Below are 20,146 nucleotides of genomic sequence, written 5' to 3'. Positions count from 1 at the left end.
TCCTCCTCCTCCTCCTCCGCCTCCTCCTCCTCCTCCTGTTGTGGAATTCAATGTCCTAGGAGTCGCTCCTCTCTCCTGCTGTTCTGCTCAGTGGTGAGTCTGCAGGGTGAAAGCTCTCCGCCGAGGAATTCAACAGAAGCTGCAGACGAAAAAGGAGCTGACTTCTTTCTCCAGCCCAAGGTGGAGCAAGCCCTGTAGTCTGAGGCCTCACCTGCCATCCCTCATCCTCCTCCCCCCATCTCCTGTCTGAGCTCTGCACCTGTTCTGACTCGTCAGCCAGGTGAAGGGGATCCTCTGGCCTTAACATTGTTGGTTCAGCTGACCGTAGCTGCGGGGCAATTAGGAACCCAGTCTATTCATTTGACTGGATTGTTGCTTTGCTCTGTATCTCTCTCTCTCTCTGTCTCCCTCTATAACCCACCTCCCTTCCCTCCCTGCCTATCCCTACCCCCCTCCCACTCCATCTCCTTCTAGCCCAGTCTGAGCCTGGTTGACACTGTGGCTGTGGGTACGGGTGCAGCTGCAGAAGTTTCCCTGCCGGAGTAGTAGTGTTGATCACATTGCAAGGACACAGTGGGGGAAGAGGTGAAGAAGAATTCTTCTGGTGGAACAGAGTTGGATTGAGCATTGTGGACAGCTGAGACAGAAAACTCCAAACCAAAGGATTCTGCAGTTGGAAGAGCAGCAGGTATGAAAAGCCAGACTGTGGTTGTGTCTGTGGCTCTGCTGGCCCTGTGCTGCCTGCTGATCCCCAGAGAAGGGGAGAGCGCTGGGGGGATAGTTGCTCTCCGGCAGACTGAAGAGGAGAAGCAGGCAGGGGATCAGCTGCGAGATGAGTCCCTAGATGACCCAGAAAGTGAGCAAGGACTCGCAGTGGACCCACACCCACTGGGGAGCAGCAATAAGGACAAGAGAGACACAGAGGAGGCTGCAAGGGCAGGTGAGTGGAAAAAAATTAGCTTAAAAAAATACAGATGTGCTACACAGACATGACATCAAAGCTGTTGAGGTGTGGGCTGAGCTCCATCACGACATGGAAGAGCAAATACAGACACAAACACACAACCATTCAGTGTGTGACAGCTCCAACAGGCATGAGACAGTCCAGGTGCTTACCTATCCACTGCTATTTCTCCACAGCAGGGAGTAAACAGCATAGACTGATTTTTTTGGCTCAGACCAGACAAGAGAAGAAGATACTGAGTCAGGCATCTTGCAGACAGATTTTTATGACACTGACCTTTTCCACTGCCACCGCATACCACCTATAATGTGGTATGATTAATGCTGACTCAAGTTCACAGTCACACTGGCAGAATGAAATGTGGAAGACCGTTGCACATTTGCTTTTCTGGAGCTTTCTAACTACGTAAGCTTCAAATGCAATACTCACCAGTCCACACTGGCTCTTTAATGAGTCTCACTGATGGGTTTATGCTGTGGCCGTAAGATGTTGCTGAGGTGATAGCGATATGTTTATTGACTATCTGGACGGATTTTGTGTCATTAAAACCGAAGTGTGGTTAATGGAGCACAACTAATGGAAAGAGAGAGACGTGTTTTCCATGAAAGTGCCTCAAGACTTCAGACAACCTCAGAAGGAAATACTGATGGACCTGAAGCAACCACTGAAATGCATCTGGCTGTCTGGATTTTCCCTGGCAGTGTTGCATTTTGACATTGCAGGAAAGAAGTGATTGCATAATTTAATCCTCACATTGCTCATAAATGATACAAAGTGTTACATAAGCTTTACTTCAACACGAATGTGCTTTCATCAATTAATAATTTGGTGTGTGATTAGTATTGGCAGATCTTCACCTGTTTAGAAATGTAGTATTAACAGCTGAAGAGGGTTCATTTTAAATTCAGTTCAGGAGATTGATTGGGCTGATGATAGGGGACTCACATGGAAAAACAGAAGATTTATGCATGAGCATTTAATACGATCATGAGTGCTGTGTGCTTATTTTGATTATGACCAACAGTCGATTAACACAGTTTTGGAAATCCTCTCCCTTCTCATTTTTTCCTTGTCCTTCCAGATGTTTTGAGCAGGTTGAGGAGAGCACCAGAAGAAGGCAAAAAGAAGAAGAAGGACAAGAAGAAGAACAAAGAGCCAAAGGACCCCAACGCCACTAAAAAGCCCAAAACTGACAAGAAGGGAAAGAAGAAGGACAAGACAACAACCACGACTCTACCACCAACCACAACACGTGAGGACAGAGCAGAGCCAAGTTCGTACTTGAGTGACTTGGACTTTAGATGAATGTTGTTGACCTTTTGTCTCTCTGCTGCCTCCAGCAATCCCAACTGAACCACCCACTGAACCTGAGCCCTACACTGACTACCCCTATCCTGATGTTGGTGAGTGACACACACGTAGGGACTGTACAGAAATTCATGGGGTGTGGGAGGAGGGGTAGAGCTAATGTTTCTGTTTGTAACATAAAGACTTTAAAGGGGAACTCCACCAATTTCACACATCAAAGTCCTTTTACAGGTCTTGGGGAGTACTCCCACATATGTGAAATAAAGTTGCATTAAGCCTTTTGCGGCTCCAGAGAGAGCTGTGGGCTGTCTGAGAAACTGCCTCAAGTGATGTCACATGAGTAAGTATCAGTTGTGGTTGAAGACTACAAGTTTAAAAATGTGGGTGTGGAGTTAGAAACAACTGAGTTTAACAGACTCCTGCAGATCCTCATCTCAGCTTGAAGCTAGCAACTTGAGGCTGCATTAGCAGCTACTGGCATAACCATAGTGTCTCTTAGTGGATACAGTATTAGAGGCCAAGCCCCATTTATTTCAATGAATGTTGCTCAGTGATGCCTGAAGCCAAAAAAGTTCAACTTCTCAGGTGCAAAATTACCCTGATCTTCATCATTGGGCCCATAGAACAGGCCCACTAAAGACTATGCTAGCCGAGCAGCTAATTTCCAGTTTAGCTCTCTGCTAACTTGAATGGGGATAAAACGATTTTCTTCAGACACATCTTGCAGCTCTTCAAGACTTTCGAAATGTTATCTGACCGAATGAATCCAATCCCGATGGTGTTCTGAGTCATTTTGTGAGGGTTGTGTCATTCAAAAAGTATCCACTGATTAACAGGTGTCTCTTTCACAATGTAAGTCTATGTGAAAAGCTCTTTCTGGAGCTCATGGCATCACATGAATGGCCCGTGTAGTTTCAACGTTTGGCCACTACAAAAACTGGCCACAAAGTCTGGTACACTTCCTGGGAACCTGATCATAACATACCCGAGCCCCTGACCAAACTGTTAGTGGTTGTGTTGCATTGTTGGTAATGTAGGCCCGGTGTTTTGACAAGATCATGGAAAAACATACAAACAAACAAACAAACAAACACAACCCTCCCGCTTATCTGACCTCCCCTCCCCCCTAATAAATTGTGGACAGTCCCTTTGGAATGAAAGGAACTGTAAAGGACATAACTGTGGACCCCTCGAATTTCCTTCTGTCTTCACACCATTATCCCATCTACAGGAAAACATCATCTACTGAAATAACAACTCAGTATATTAAATTAGCGTGCATTTTTTTTTACTTTTAGTGCTATTCAGCTGCCATAATCCTACTTTAATAAAAACCTGTCTTGAAAGTTAGTTTTGTTTGAGAAACAACAAGCAAATTGCAGTTCTGCTTGCTTCGGTCTGCTTCCAATAACAGTCAAAGTGTTGCTTGTTTGCAGTTTGGCAATTTAAGTCACATTCCATTTTAAAAACAAAAGCAGTGAAAAAATAATAACATCTATCAATATAAACCATCTGTTTCCTTGTCAGATGATTACTGGAAACCCGAGGATGACTACTGGGATGCCGAGCCTACGCCATCCAGGCCGCAGCCCGAGGCTCCAATCACAGATCCTCCGTACGACTACTGGAAGCCGGAGGAGGAAGACACAGCTGCTCCAGTAACAGACGTCTACGATGACTATTGGAAACCAGCAGAGAAACAGCCGTCCACTCTGGCGCCTGACGCCTACGAGGACTACTGGACACCAGACGACAAAGACCAATACGCTCCTGTGACTGATAACTATGACAGCTACTGGAAAGAGGTGGACCCGACGCCCCCTGCCCCTGAGGTTGATGGGAAGGTCGGGACAGATGATGCAGATTACTGGGACGCCACATGTATGTCTGATTCTGTGTTTACCTCTGCTTTGTTTAGATTGGGGATGTTTCTTGGGTGACAGTTTATCACATGAGGAAGATGAAACTATAATGATCCCTTGGGACCATTATTGTTGCATTGACCGTTGGGATTCATCACTTTTCAGATGAGGTTAAAGTTTTAAAGTAGATAAATTTAAGTTGAGCCAACAAGTATTTACTCATATTGCCAAGAGCTGTCTAACTTAATTACATTTATTTTTCACAAGCAGTTTCTGGTTTGATTCCTCCAGGCACCACGCAGCGTCATCACTACTGCTTTTACTGTGTTGCTAACAGCCAAAGCTGAACATGGATCACTGAATCCTAGTTTTAAATCTGTGTCTGAAATGTGTTTCAAAGAAAGAGTGACTAAGTGGTTGAAGTGGATCTCCTTGTGGATAATATTGTTTTAATTTTGATCAGAGAAAAGACTGTGACTCATCTGAAAAACCTGTAGAAACAGACACATAACTTTCCTTAAAGGTCCAGTGTGTAGGATTTAGCTGCATCTGTTGGCAAAGGTGGAATTATATAACAAGTGCATTTTCGTTAGTGTGTAATTACCTGAAAATAAGAATTGTGGGGTTTTGTTAGAATGAGCCATTTATATCTACATACAGAGTGGGCCCTCATCCACGATGTCTGCCATGTTGTACCACTATGTTTCTATAGTAGCCCAGAATGGACAAATCAAACACTGGATCCAGGTAGAGACATTTCTGGTTTCACGTTTTCGCATCAGCCACCGTAGTTCTCCTACATGTCTGGCTTTTAATCCAGTACGCCGCGTGCTGGGTAAAAAGTTCAACAACTTGATTCACTGTGTTCGGTAAACGATCAGTTGGTAATGAATCACAGCTAAAAAATTTGACATTATCATGACTCACTCACTGTTGTCGTTTGTGGCTTGGTTTGTTGTCAAGACTGAAAATTTTAGTTTAAATAGTTATCTTTACTTTATTAAACCCAAATAAATTGTAATCCAGAATATAAACTGGATTTTTTTTTTTACAGTGGAAAGAATTAAGAATCCATTGGGTGAGTCTTGGCATGATGGGAAAAACAATAAATCTGAGGCAATATTTGGACCAAGACACTTAAACTATGCAAGGATAACACAATTTTATGCTTCATGTGTTTGTGACAACATCCACTTATTAATACAGTACCTTCCAAATTCAGGCCCCTGATAGTTCTACCCTTTTCAAACTACTACAGCTAATACCTGGTGCACTTATCCTTTAGAATCTGATGTACAGACTTCAAGCTGAAAATTTTTACGATCATCATTATCTCTTCCAGCCTCCGTCCACCTGAAGTCAGCAGTGACTTAATTAGTTTTTCCACAGGCTCAGATGTAGGAAACAGTGTGTCGTGTGGCTCTGCGACACTCATTTGGACCGGACTGACATGTTCTCATTACTTTGTGTTTCCAGCGTACTGTACCATACGTCTGCTCTTCCAACATTTCCACTGATTCACTCACACTCTCCCGTCCTGCCTTTTCTGTCACCCTCTCCTGTTTCTCAGTCTGCGTCTGACACTTAAATAATCCCTCTGTTTGACCTTTCTTTTTCTTTCCATTCCTGCAGTCGAGGTGCCGGAGAATCTTCCATTCCCTGATGGTAAAGAGGTCAGCCCTGAAATCACAGTAGAAACTATAACAGGTAACAGCTGTCACTCAAGTATGTTAAAAATTCAATTAACATCTATCAATCGATGTGTCAGATTTTCAATTAGGCTTTTAACTACTGAGAAATCTCTGTGGACTTGTGATGCAGAAGAAATGTTCATTCCATCTGTGCCTTTAGGCTGGGAGCAGATGAGAAATCATGAGCAACACATGGGAATAACATAATAGTGAGTCTGTGAGCTAACCTGCCCTACTTTCCAACAGGAGTGGGTGGGTTTGCTTGGTTCCACGGAGTCAACAAAACTTCCTTTAGTTTTGATGTGGAGTTAAAACAAGAGCCCTGTCATCACATCACAACCCTGTTATGATTCTTGTAAATGTAATTAAAAGATTTAACAACTTAATTACACGGTAGGCGTCGCAGTGGCATCCAAACAGCGAGCAGTAGTTGTGGTTGAATAAATCAGGGCTGTACTAACCTGTAAAACCATGTCATCTTATAAAATCTCACTTGTAATATAGCCATTGCCTCTGATGGATGGAACGAGTTGTCTGACTTGACGTTTTGTTGTTTTTCTTTTTACACAGAGGAGCCCACAGCCGCTCCCTATGATGGGACATGGTATGACGATTACGACGAATATGGCAGTACGTGCACACATGCACACATGCACACATGCACAACACTGAAGCATATCCATACTGAATGCTTTATATTAGATTATTGGTTAAGCTGCAGTGAGACTTCCTGCCAACAAAGCAGAGAGCAGGGGAAGGGGATAAATGGCGGTCAGGTCAATAACTTTCCAGATTTATAAATGATCCTTTGTGACCTTTTTTACTGTTCATGGTTCCTAATAGCTTGCAAAACTCAGACAGACATGCATATATGCTACTGAACACAGGGCTGTTGTGTTTATAGGTATTTCTATAAAATTATCTTTGATTTTTCCACAGGGAGGAAGGAGACAGACGACAAATGGATGGAGAAAGAGCGAGAGAGAGCAGAAAAAGAAAGAGCGAGGGAAGAGAAAGGTAAGAAAACCCAGATGTGAATTTTTTTTTTTTTGGTTACATAACATCACTCTGCACCATCATGTCAGAATACATATGATAGTGTAGCTGAACACGGCCTGTGACCTAAGTGCAAAAGGACTGACAGATAACAGCTCTAAGGTGTTCACTCCCTTAGATCACATTTCTGTTCTAACAGAACGCAGATGTGACTTCCCACCACGCTAATGTGAAAGTGTGAAGCGGGGGCCTTTGGTACTTGCTTTAACTTGCACAGCGGGGACAAAAGTTCATCCCCCAACAACAAAGTGGAGATTATTAAAAAAAAAAAGTTCAGAAAGCTCTTGTGAGCTGGACTGAAGCGAAGAGAGTGAGAGCGGGAGGTCAACTGAGAATGAGCCACATGCAGCGGATTAGTGTGGGTGATAAAGGAAAGAAGCAACACAGGAGAATTAGCAGGCAGAGGATGTTGCAATGTACGGCTCTAAAGTACTCACATCACATTCAGCTCTTTCTCGCCACGTGTCCGCTGTGTGTAGCGAGGTTAGCTGGTGGTTAAGGCGAGCCTGGAGAGGATGACATATAACACTGTCAGGACTGGTGTCAACAGGGCACCTCCTGTGTGGACGGGTCACTGCTATCTGGATTGAAGGTTAAAAGCATCTTCAGCTATCTTAAAGGTTCAGTGCGTTGGATTTAGGGGGTATATTGGCAGAAATGGAATATAAAATAATAAGTATGTTTTCTTTAGTGTGTAAACACCTGAAATTAAGAATTGTTGTGTTTTCGTTACCTTAGAATGAAGTGTTTATATCTACTCAGGGAGTGGGTCCCGTCCATGGAGTCGGCCATGTTGGACCAGCATGTTTATACAGTAGCCCAGAATGGACAAACTCTAGAAAGGGCCATTCATGTTTTAGCGTTCTTGCATTGGCCACTGTAGTTAGCAGCCTGTCTGCGATGAAACAAACAGCATCGGAAAAACAGATTTTTAAAGTCAAACTGCTTCATTCAGTGTTTTTATCAATTTAAATCACTGCATCTGTTTGTTTTGGAGAGGGAGAGACCTCTGTGGATAAATTTGGCTCATGGTAAAAACCTACTGAACATCCAGGATCTAAAGTTAGCATATAAAAGCGGCGAGCACACATTAGCAGGTGCTGGGTCGAACATTCAGTGTTTTTACCGGTTTAAATTCCCAGATCCGCTCTGCAAATAATAGCTCCCGATAAAAAACCTCGAAAAATGAACACTGAAGGAATCCTAACTGGGAGTTCACGCTTGGCACACAGGAGAGGCTTCACCTGGTTGCAATCCTCACCACTAGATGCCAGTAAATCCTTAACACATCTCCTTTATGTTCAGAGGTTGCTGCAGCCTGAAGCACTTAACTGTAACACAGAGGAACAAAGGCAGATGTGCGTCTGCACCTACTCACACAAGTGTGTGTCAGTGGGTGCATGTGTTTGCCCACTTGTGCATGTGTGTACAGCAGGTGAATGAGCTCACATGTTTCACATTCTGTCAGTAAGACTCCTGGCAGCCATACTTCCAACAATAAACAACATGATGTCAATGTGTCACAGTCTAGTGTGCGATAATATGAATAATGATGATGATAGATGGGATGCAGCAGGGTTCGTCAGTAGTAAACTCTGTGGGTCAGGATGATCTGAGTTTGAGCAGAGCACACTTGGACTGGGAGTGTAATCACGGGGATTTTCTTCCCGGGGATTTTTGACATATAACATTTGCCAAATAACAATGAGTTCCTAGATCATTTCTGGGCAGAGAGAAAGACAGAAAGAAAATATTCAGCCACGACAGTGCAATTTATTTGGCATTAAGACTGTTTTTCTGACTTCTGCCAGAGAGAGCGCAGAGGCTGAAGGAGGCAGAGGAGCGGGCCAGGAACAGACCACGTGTCTTCAAGGAGCCAAAGAGTGAGTCGACGTCTGTACAAGATCTGGAAAACATTGCATAAGCTTTGCTAATACAGTTAACATATCATTTGACTTTCTGTGTTGTGCGTCTGCGTACGTGGCAGAGTGTCCTCCCCTCGGGATGGAGTCCCATAAGATCGAGCCAGACCAGCTTTCAGCCTCCTCTATGTCTCAGTATATCTTTGCACCTCAGAGGGCACGCCTCAACATGCAGGTACACGACAATCAGAGTCGGACTGCTGTGGTCTGGATGCCTACACACACTACAGCTATCACTTACATACAGCCAGGCCTTGAAATAAACACCAGCTACCAGCTGCATGTTGGAAAATACTGTTATGGCTGAGTCTGTTGCTTCCATTAGCTGCTTTGGGTGTTTGTGTTCATGCTCTTTATGGTCTAAGAATCTTTGTAGCAGCTAAGTAATTAAATCAGCTAATAAATCTTCTAAATGTTTCTGCTTACCACTGCTGATTTTTTATTCAAGTTAGGCTCCTTTGAACAATTAACTCCAAATTATCATGGCGTCTGTGATGTGTGTGCAGAATATGAACTACATTATTTGCATGTCAGTGCATGATAAGCTGATATTAGAAGTAAATGCGCGAGCTGAAAATGAGTCAAAGGACCCAGCAGTGTGTGTTGTGGTCTCTGTGGTTCCCAGGGCTCAGATGATGAAGACAACATGAGAGGGGGGGCGTGGTGTGCAAACTCAGAGGACAGGATCCACTGGTTTGAGATTGATGCTCGCAAGGAGACAGAGTTCACAGGAGTCATAACACAAGGACGAGACTCCCAGACTGAGTAAGACACAAACTTGTACAAACACACGGATGACTACACAGTGTTTTTCCATTTTTAAATTCAACATGCTGACCACGTATTGTCTCGTTTCAGGAATGACTTCGTGATGTCCTACTTCCTGGCTTTCAGCAATGACAGCCGAGAATGGACCACCATCCATGATGGATACACTGACTGGGTGAGCTCTCTTAAAATGATGTCCCTTCCTTCGGTACCACATGCAATGATGTCTCCCTCCTCTTTTCCTGACTCACTTTTCTTCGTCTTCTCTCTCGTGCCCAGCTGTTCTTCGGAAACAGTGATAAAGACACTCCAGTGATGAACCAGCTGGCAGAGCCTGTACTGGCCCGTTACATGCGAATCATCCCTCAGAGCTGGAACGGCTCTTTGTGTATGAGGCTGGAGGTCCTTGGCTGTCCCCTGCCCGGTGAGCCTTGAGCACATTAACACACTTTTACAAGCACACACGCACTAAAACACAAAAACTAATACATTATGTTCATTTTTTTTGTTCGGTTGACAGATCCAGTGGACGTCCAGTACAGGCAAAATGAAGTGACTCCAGTAGATTACTTGGAGTTCAAACATCACAGCTACTCAGAGATGGTTGCAGTGAGTATCCTCACATACAGGCCTGGCTGCTGGCTGACTGAATTCCACAGGAAATCCTCAGCTATTTTCCAAAGACAAAAACAAAATAATTTTCCCAGGAACAATTAAACAGTGAACCAGGAGGTCTGCTTTTATTCACTTGTATATAAACCGATATTAAAAACCCATGCCGAGGGCTCATTCCTTCTCAGTTTATTATTTCAACCACCAGAGGGCAACATGACCTTTCCACATTAGCTCAATGCTCATCATGAACAGGGCCCTTTATTTCTCAATTGATTGAGGATTTTTCGTGTTTTCTCAGTAGCACAGATAAACCAGATTGACCTATTGTTGACTGAATAAGCTGCAAGGATGTTTTGCTGGTGATCTGTGCAAAGGTATTTAGAATTGCAGCTGTTTCATAAATGTGTAAATTATATAAAATGCTTTGCACACTAACTGTTTCCATCATCTCACATGTTCAGCTTATGAAGTCAGTGAATGCGGAGTGTCCCAACATTACCAACATCTACAGCCTGGGCCGCAGCTCCAAGGGACTGGATATCATGGCCATGGTCATCTCAGGCAACCCCACAGAGCATGAAATAGGTATGTGTTCATACGACTATGAAACACGCAGATAAAACTAATACTTAAATCCTGATTGCTTGAAATTAAACACCTGAGGACTGTTGGGCCTCAATGGCACCACTGATGATTCCTGTAAATCCAAGTAAACACCAGGTGGAAGTCGGCAGATTATGGTTGAGGGACAAGCAACTATAGTCTTGTCTGTTTGTCTTGACAGGTGAGCCAGAGTTTCGCTTCACGGCAGGTCTTCACGGAAATGAAGCAGTCGGTCGGGAGATGATCCTGCTACTTATGCAGTATCTGTGCAAAGAGTATAAAGACAGAAACCCCAGAGCCCAGCTGCTGGTAGAGGGAATACGCATCCACCTGGTGCCATCGCTCAACCCTGACGGACATGTGGAAGCTTTTGAAGCAGTCAGTGATCATTAAAAATCATGTGTTTCTACTTAACTGGCAAACAAAAGAGAGAAACAAACAGGAAATGTCAGTGAATCATGCTGTGATAGTGGTCTGGGGTGACTTGGCTTGCTTGTCCAAATTCTCCCCCACAGGGATCAGAGCTGAGCGGATGGACCACAGGACACTTCACTGACGACGGCTTCGACATCTTCCAGAACTTCCCCGACCTGAACAGTATCCTGTGGGATGCTGAAGATAAGGGCATGGTGCCCAAACTCACCCCAAATCACCATGTGCCCATACCAGAGACCTTTGAAACCAACAGCTCGGTAAGAAACAGACGTTTTAAGAAACAACGTCTGTTGTTTCTTACAACCAGCAAATCATAATGACCTCCAGTTAAGTGTTGTCATAAGGAAAGTGGTCAACACACACTTCCTGTAGTTTTCCCTCAAAGCTTTAGTTGGTAACTTTTATAAAAATAACTTTTTGTCATGTTTGCTGAAACTGTCACCATGTGGTAACAGTAGTCCATGAGACAGACAGTCTGTGGGAAAGATCATGTTCTTCAGGCTCCGCATAATGGCATTTGCAAAAATACCACCATCCTTGAGCAAAAACAACCAATCAGAGCTGAGGAGTCTCACAGCTGTCAATCATGTCAGTCACTCCTCGTGAACTGCGGTCAAACTGTCAAACTAAGCAACACTGATGGAATATGAATCATGATTCTGTCACTGCATTGCCTATTTCTCACCTCAAATGCTTTTTTAGAAACATATTTTAGTGTACTGTTTAGTTTAGCTGTAAAATAAAAAAGTTTGCTCCAGCTAGAGAGTGGTGTTGTTTAATGGTGCCCAAGTCACAAACTTTCTCATTTTTCAGCTCAACAGAACACTAAAATGTGTTTCTGAAATTATTTCAGGTAAGAAACAGGCAATGCAGTAACAGAATCTTGATTTAGATTTGATCAGCGCTCAGTTCACAAGCAGTGTTTGACATGATTGACAGCTGCATTAGAAACTTGTCCACTCATATTGGTTGGATTCGTTTTGCCACGGTGGATCTTGCAAATGCCATTAGAAGCACTACAAGAAGGAAGATGATTCTTTTCTGTACTGTACAACTGATGTAGAAGACCTTTGTGATCTTACGAAGGTGGCTGTGGTCTAGTCAGTAGACAAAAATGAGGACACACTGTACTTAACAGGTCTCCCTGTTTTTATTCCAGATTGCTGTGGAAACCAGGGCCATAATCTCCTGGATGAAAAGCTATCCATTTGTGTTAGGTGCAAACTTCCAGGGTGGGGAGAGAATTGTAGCCTACCCTTATGACAGCTTACGTCCCAACAAGCCTGCTAACAGCCAGAAACCCCACAGCCGCAAGAAGAGACAGTATGACTTTTTCCTCTCCTTTTGCCACTGTGCTCTGTTGTTGTTGTCACCCTGCTTTACACACATATTCATCTCCCAAACTCTTATTTTTACCCCTCCTTTCACCTGCATAGTGCTCCATGAACCACTCAGTTACGATCACGTGAAATAGTTTAACTAGAATCATTTCTTACAGGTATGAAGAGGAAGGTTTTGATGTGACAGAGTGGGGAAGGGGCTACCACGAGGAGCCAGAGGAAGACTGGAGAGGACAGGGTTACGCAGAGCCAGAGGAGGAGTGGAGGGGCCACGGCTACAACCAAGGTTACAACCAAGGTTACAACCAAGGTTATGACCACAATCAAGGTTATAACCAAGGTTACGACCACGGCTACGACCACAACCAAGGTTACAACCAAGGTTACGACCATGGCTATGACCACAATCAAGGTTACAACCAAGGCTACGGGCACAGAGAAGAGGAGGAGGATGATAGAGGAAGAAGCGCCGGCTACCAGTACGCTGAGCCTGAGGATGAGCCTCGGGTGATCGCAGATGAGTCCCTCTTCAGATGGCTGGCTGTCTCCTACGCCTCCACACACTTGACCATGACACACAGCTACCACGGCTCCTGCCATGGAGACACCTCTGCCGGGTTGCATGGCATCGTCAACCGGGCCAAATGGAAGCCAATCACAGGAAGTAAGTAGAGGCCAGTAGGTGGATCATGTGTTTTACATGTATTTATAACACACCCTGGTGGACAATATGTGCAGTGCAGGCTTTGAGGTTAACATGTTTATTCTTCTGTAGGTATGAATGATTTTAGCTACCTGAACACAAACTGTTTTGAGTTGTCCATATTCTTGGGATGTGATAAGTTCCCGCATCAGAGTGAGTTGGCGCATGAGTGGGAGAAGAACAGAGAAGCTATGCTGATCTTCATGGAGCAGGTTGGTCACACACACTCACATTCACACAACATGATATACAGTATACTGATGTTCTGTCACGCCCTGCCCCTTCAAACTATTCCTCCTCTCTATCTAGGTGCATCGTGGCATCAGAGGCATTGTGAAGGATCAGCAGGGGAACCCCATTGCAAATGCCACTGTGTCTGTAGAGGGGATAAACCATGATGTCACTACAGGTCTGCTGAAAGACTTCTTTCCCTTCTCACGTCTCATATGTTTAAACTTTGGTTCTTTTCCACACAATATATCACTGTCTGTGCTTAAAACAAAATGCCTGTCATCTTTTTGTCAATGTAGCACCAACAGGGGACTACTGGAGGTTGCTTAACCCAGGGGAGTACCGCGTGACAGCTCGAGCTGAGGGCTTCTCCCCTGTGACCAAACTGTGTGTGGTGGGTTACCAGTCAGGAGCCACTGCCTGCAGCTTCAACCTGGCCAAGTCCAACTGGGACCGCATTAAACAGGTGAGGCACTGCCCTCTCAAACTGACCACACCCTAAATCAGGGATGCTCAACTTGCTTTGCCCGGCGGTCACTTCTCCAAAATGACAAGAAGCCAGGGGCCTCAGTGTCATAAATGAATTGCATGTTTTCAACCTTTTGACATTTGCTGTCAGCAATCATCTTTGCTAAGGGGCAAATCTAGTTGCGGCAGCCCTGCACACCTCAGGTGTACGTGGGGGCATTTATAGGATTTGAGGACATTAGCCCTGGCCCTCTGTCACGGGGTCCAGGGGGATCCTCTACTGACCTTTGTGATAAACCAACTCATTTTGATGTTTTTACGCACTGTGGCACCTTATTAACAGTCACAGTACAAAAGAAATCACAATGTGAATCAATTTACATTCACTGTGAATTAGAAAATGGTCGGCACGCCATCCAGCACTGGAGTATCACTGCCCTAAATTTTTGTCTATCTATTGTTTCTGTCTTCATTTCTCTGCAGATCATGGCCCTCCATGGCAACAAGCCAATTCGACTCAGCTACAGCAACAACAGAGCACAGTACCCTGCAGCTCCTAATGCCAACAGGCGTGTCATCAGCAGCAACAACAGGTATTCATCGAATTCACGAATCAGCGCTGAACGGCAGAGGAGGCTCAGGATAGCTCGTCTGCGTCGCCTTCGGCAACAGAGATTACTTAGGATGAGATCGACGACGACGTTACCCCCAACAACAACCACAATTCCCACAACACCAGAGACCACCACATCCTGGTATGACTCGTGGATCATAGGGGAGGGACAGTCCTCGACACCTGGTGGTTTCACAGACTCCATCTTGGATTATAACTATGAGTACAAAATTGATGACTATTAAACACACATGGCCCTGATTCAGTAAACGCGCAACTCTCCTACAAGTAGTTCTCATTGCCATGTTGTACTCTGAGCAGGCTGATAAAGAATCACATGAAGAATCCTGTCTTTGTACAACATAAAATGGGAATGTACAGAATATTAACTATAATAATTGTATAAAGACAGTGTGTCTGTTACCTAACAAAATGCCTCTTCACAGAAATGGACCCTGTATCTCAGTCTGACAGTTTACACTGCAGTTTTCTCACTTGTTATTCAGTCTTTTTGCTTCATGAAAAGATGTTTATTGTGGGTGCACATTTAAAAAAGTCATGACCTTGTTTTTCACTTCACCAGAGTTGAGTTATTTACACCGTCTTCATCCATGGCAGCAATATTTTTACAGTATGAACAGTCGCTTAAGGTTTAAAAAGCATTTGTTCAAAGATGGTAACAGAGACAGAGGAGGGAAAGAGGCTTCTGTCATGTTGCCTCAGACAGCTGGAGTAGTTATTTTTCAAATAAAGGCTTGTTAAAACACAACCTTTGCCTCTTTTTTTTAAGCAGCTGTGTGAACCCTAAGTGGAATACTGGGCTATCAGTGCTCTTTATCTCTTTAAGTTGTATGAATAAACACCATGAACATAGCATTAGAAATAAACTTATAAGGCAGTTTTTACAGCAATTCATTGACCATTATAATACCGGACAGCATCAGTGTAGCAAGGACTGTAATTCTTAGCCCCCAGTGTTGCTGTGAGTCCTCTGTGGAGAAATTAGTCTGAATATTTATCAACAGTGTCCGAGAAGTGTCAGTGTGTTGTACTGCATGTGGATATGGCCCCTCAGTGGCTGATGTTCATCTCACTTTCCTCATCGTCGTCAGCAGAGAAGGCCGAGAAGCTGACTGGCTCACATGCGAGAGTACGTAAATTGACAAGGCATGCTGTTTGGGTGCTGCTGAAGTCTGGAACAGTAACCAATAGGACTTCCTGGCCGTCAGCACCTGGCGGGAAGACAAGAAGAAATATATTAGCACATTAGTAGGGAGGAAAACAAATGAAAGAAAATATTGTATCCATCTTGAGTCTTACGAAAGATTGTGATCATCAAGCAAGTTTCTTATGTGTACATGTCAACATCACACACTGACCTTTGATGAGCTTGGACTCAAAGGCTGGGGCGTTGCCACTGAAGTAAACATGAGGACACTCATCCAAGATGAAAGGGTCTTTTTGGTAAAATGGGTAACAACCTGACAGAAAATGTACAGACAACAGTGTGAATAATTTGAACCAACAGAAGACAGAGGTTCATGTTTCATTCTGCATCAACCTGTCTGACTAACCAAGAGTATCAGGAGCCGTTGGGGCCAGGTGTCTGAGTCGTAGCGTATCCTCCAGTATTTCCAGGTGACTGTCCATGCTGCTGTACTTCTGAATGTCACAGACATTCTGACCTGATGTGCCCAGGAACCTTCATGGAAACACACAGGCACAAACACAGGGCCTTTAACATCTGCAAACTTGCTCAGGATTCAAGACTAAACAGTGACTGTATATGCTTACCTCACTCCATCAATGTTAGCTTGGTATGGATTGGTGGCCAACTGTAGTGTGGGGTACACTGAGGACAGGGGGAACATACAGCGGTGGAGAGGCTGCTGAGGAAGGGTGTAGTTTGTGGGGTCGTACTGGCCCGGCATTACATCTACTGGAACTGAGGCCTAGAACAGCAGGAGGCAGAGACACAGTGACACACGTGTCTATATTGTCACTTTTTTTAATTCCTAAAGATATTCCTTTCACTTGTGTCGAGCCATCTTTGGTCATGGGCAATAATTATTTTTTAAATGATTATGATCTAAGAACTTTCTTAGTGTATAATTTATTTCATTTTGGGACTGCTGCATCAAGAATTGTTTTCATTAGCAATTATTCAGTGAATCACTTCAGTCTATAAAATGTCAGAAAACTGTGAAAAATGACACTTGCTTTTGATAAAAAAAAAATCATTACAAGAAGAGGTAAGTGATGTCTAAATCAAGGCTATTCAATTAATTCAGTTGGATCATTTTAAAACCAGGAAATGAAGCCAGATATTTTCAGCAGCCGGTTTAAAACTTTTTTGTTTTAGCTTTTGTTAATAACAAATTTTCAACATATGCAAATGAATGTAGTAAAAAGTAACAATGTTTATCATTTTACATTCAAAATGTATCTATATAGTATATAGTATCTATATATATTTTTTTCACATATCTGACCCAGGCACACAACAAAGTGCAGAAACAGATTAAAAAAGAGCTATCAATGCTGTCAATGCACAGAGCAAAAACAAGTCGCAGTAACAGTCATCAATAACACACACCCTCTCTCTCTCGACCAGTATCTCCTTCCCTCTCAACTCATGACATTTTCCCATCAAGGTCAAGGAAAAGTGATTAGGAAAAGACATAGGAAGGTTTTGTTTTTTTTTACAATTCAATCACAGACCGGATGCTTTGAAAAGCTACTAACTGTGGTCGGGACTATGTCACATGTGAAAACATTGCTTTGTAAAAGATATGACTGTGTCACTATACTGATCCTAACATCCTGTCTAATCAGAGCTGTGTGTTACTCAGCAGAGATGAGAGAGAAGCAAGATGGCTCACTTGTTATCTACTTCCAGACATTACGTAGTTAACATATTTTAATCATACTGGTACAAATTTCTGTACGATGGGCCACTCGGAGGTTGCTTCTGGGCCAGATGTGAACTGCGAGCTACCAATTGAATAGGCCTACTCTAAATTGTTTCTTTTGTTCAACAGTCTTAAATCCAAAGTTTATTACATTAATAAAACAAAGAAAAACAGGAAATACTCAAATTTGAGAACCAGCAGTGTGGCATATTTTCCATTATAAAGAACTTAAACAATTTATAAATAATCAGAGTTGTTCTCAGTTCATTTTTCTTTTTATTGACTGATCAATTTATCAACTCTTTCAGCACTAACTTGTTTTATGCCACTGTGGACATGAATGGCTAATAAAAACTGTAATATGGTGATTTAGCACAATGTAGTATGTAGTAATCAGACAGATTATTAAGAGACAGCCACCACAATGTAAATGATATTGCAAGATCTCAGCGGTTATACAAATATACTGTAGATCAACTCAAAGTATACATTATCCTACTGAACAAAAATAAAATAAATGTATATATATATATATATATATATATATATATATATATACACATACATATATATATATATATATATATATATATATATATATATATATATATACACACATATATACATATATGTGTGTGCGTACGGGGGGAGCAGACTCACCACCAGCTGAAGCAGCAGCTCATCCAGCAGACGAATGGCCTCCACACTGCCAGCCTGAGTCTTCTTGGTGAGGTACTTGGGCTTGAGACACAGAGAGGATAAAATGGGTATTTGAATGCCTTTCAGTGAGCCACTTAATGTGTTTCTTTCCTGAAAAAAATAAAACTAATGAGAGATAAATATAAATAAATGTGTGTCAAGGTTAAACCCGTTCCAGTTACCTTTGTTGATGCATCCTTGTCCTGGGTGCTTTGGCTCAGGAGGTTACCAGCCAGTAGGACCCTGGAAATTGTCGCTGCACCGCTCTGCTCACCCTGGTCACCGAGCTGACCGGTTACCATGTCAACCAGCAGCTGTAGCCCCAGCATGCTGTCAGCGTGACTACTGCCAAGACCAAGTCCTGAGACCAGGAGCACAAACCTGGAAGGTGACAGACAGCAGCATTAGAATCTCTTATCCCAAAAGGCTGGAATTTAAGCTGTGTTTGTCTATATGTGTGTTTACTGTACCTGTCAGAGCTGAGAGCAGCTTTTGGTGTCTGCGGAGGAAGATCAGCTGTGCAGAAGTCCTCAACTGTGAACTTCCCATCATTTCTTTCAGCTCCATATATAGCAATAACACTACCTGAAAGAGAAAGAGAAGAAATTCCATGACATACAAGAGACCTGTCCATAGCTGAGTGATGCAACACTGTGATCATTTGATGATGTGATAGTGACATCATTCTTCAATCTGTCTTGACCTCAAGCCAAATCCTGACCTGTGACACATTTGTCTCTGTCAATTTTGCCCTCCAGTTTGATCCTCTGTAGCTCATCCTCTAGAATCAGCTCATCGTTTTCACTGATGTATTTGGCTCGTGTGGGCTGAGGCAGCAGGTTATGCTGAAGGAGAGAAGAAAACAAGAGACACGATGCATTACACTGATTTCACTTTGTATGACATGTCGGGGATCAGCTGGTGAATTTAGCAAGACTGCTGACCTCCTCACTGATCTCCTTCAGAATAGATGGCTGCAACTCCATACGCTTGAACAAGGTTCCCACAATGCAACACTGCTCCCCTGTCTGAAGATCACACAGCTTCCTGATAAGCACATCTGAACCTGGCAGAGACAGAAAGAGATATATTAGAAGATACATGGGCATATACTTCAAATGCTGTAAAGTCCCAAATGTGGGTCAAAACGTCCTGAGCTTACCCCACTTCTGCTGAGCTCTCTCTGAGAGCAAAGGCCTCATCTGCATGAGTCGTGCAGCATAAATATGAGCATACTGACGACTAAAGCTCCGCTCCCCGACCGTGTAGCGCTCGGCACATGGACTGTAGGCCAGCGACACCCTCTCAAACACCGGTCCCTGGTCCTCGGAGGCAGGGCGGCAGAGCAGAGAGGAGCCCTGCTTCTGGGCGCTCATGTCGGAAAACATGACTGTCCTGCAGCAGAGGCAGAAGAGAGGTTAGCAGTATGTACTTTGTTACATAAAACTTAATGACTGCCGAGTAAGTTTATAACGTGGTTTTAATAGGCTAGCTTGTGAAGGATTTTAGCCCAACGTTAGCGTTACTGACAGCTCGTAGTCCTGTCTAATCTCTTCCAAAACATGCTGGCTGCTCTGAGAATATCGCTAATGTAACAGATTTAACAACTTTACCTTAGAGGAGGGAGAGTCAAGCGTCAAGTGCTACCCGTTTTTAACTGGTTAATAAGTTATATTTTAAGATAACACGGAATTTATTCCTTGTCTGTGAGCAAAAGAAACAACTCCCGCGAAATCACCCGCTAAACATCACTTTTTTTTCAAGGCGAACTCGTATTCTCGCGAGAAAAATAGGGATATCAGAGTAACCGCTACAATACATAAACCTAAACGTAGCATAAACCTTAACGAAAATAACCCACCTCGAATCTAATAAGCGGTGGTATTGTGTATATATATATAGAGCATGTTGCTGTATAATTTAAGATTTTAGAACAGCCGATACCAGGCTTTTTTG

At 43.3% G+C, this 20,146-nt stretch overlaps 2 protein-coding genes across 2 annotated transcripts; one reads left to right on the top strand and one right to left on the bottom strand.

Annotated features, from left to right (window-relative positions):
* The first annotated feature begins 71 nt into the window (after positions 1–71).
* On the top strand, positions 72–15,349 carry aebp1b (AE binding protein 1b). Its single transcript, XM_049577930.1, has 23 exons — positions 72–280; positions 475–940; positions 2,046–2,216; positions 2,305–2,367; positions 3,800–4,153; positions 5,767–5,841; positions 6,396–6,455; positions 6,765–6,842; positions 8,693–8,764; positions 8,869–8,978; positions 9,429–9,568; positions 9,662–9,746; positions 9,851–9,995; positions 10,092–10,180; positions 10,648–10,771; positions 10,971–11,167; positions 11,305–11,481; positions 12,384–12,547; positions 12,723–13,228; positions 13,340–13,479; positions 13,577–13,676; positions 13,798–13,964; positions 14,450–15,349. Exons 2-23 carry the CDS (start codon positions 691–693, stop codon positions 14,822–14,824), a joined length of 3,642 nt encoding a protein of 1,213 aa, XP_049433887.1. The 5' UTR covers positions 72–280; positions 475–690; the 3' UTR covers positions 14,825–15,349.
* On the bottom strand, positions 15,306–19,969 carry pold2 (polymerase (DNA directed), delta 2, regulatory subunit). The gene is made up of 11 exons (XM_049577931.1): positions 19,804–19,969; positions 19,353–19,585; positions 19,135–19,256; positions 18,912–19,035; positions 18,661–18,775; positions 18,373–18,571; positions 18,152–18,232; positions 16,374–16,531; positions 16,154–16,281; positions 15,959–16,060; positions 15,306–15,811 (listed from the first exon to the last, which is right to left on the bottom strand). The coding sequence occupies exons 2-11, from the start codon at positions 19,576–19,578 to the stop codon at positions 15,651–15,653; spliced, it is 1,416 nt and encodes a 471-aa protein (XP_049433888.1). The 5' UTR covers positions 19,579–19,585; positions 19,804–19,969; the 3' UTR covers positions 15,306–15,650.
* Between the last annotated feature and the right edge of the window lie 177 nt (positions 19,970–20,146).

Source organism: Epinephelus fuscoguttatus, linkage group LG6 (assembly GCF_011397635.1).
Source record: "Epinephelus fuscoguttatus linkage group LG6, E.fuscoguttatus.final_Chr_v1".
NCBI lineage: Eukaryota > Metazoa > Chordata > Actinopteri > Perciformes > Serranidae > Epinephelus > Epinephelus fuscoguttatus.
This window is presented reverse-complemented; position numbering and strand designations above follow the sequence as displayed.

Coding starts and splice junctions, on each gene's coding strand:
- aebp1b (XM_049577930.1), top strand. CDS start 691: ATGAAAAGCCAGACTGTGGTTGTGTCTGTGGCTCTGCTGGCCCTGTGC. Junction 6,843..8,692: donor AAGAGCGAGGGAAGAGAAAG/GTAAGAAAACCC, acceptor GACTTCTGCCAG/AGAGAGCGCAGAGGCTGAAG. Junction 10,181..10,647: donor GCTACTCAGAGATGGTTGCA/GTGAGTATCCTC, acceptor TCACATGTTCAG/CTTATGAAGTCAGTGAATGC.
- pold2 (XM_049577931.1), bottom strand. CDS start 19,578: ATGTTTTCCGACATGAGCGCCCAGAAGCAGGGCTCCTCTCTGCTCTGC. Junction 18,776..18,911: donor CAGAGACAAATGTGTCACAG/GTCAGGATTTGG, acceptor TTTCTCTTTCAG/GTAGTGTTATTGCTATATAT. Junction 16,061..16,153: donor AACGGCTCCTGATACTCTTG/GTTAGTCAGACA, acceptor ATTTTCTGTCAG/GTTGTTACCCATTTTACCAA.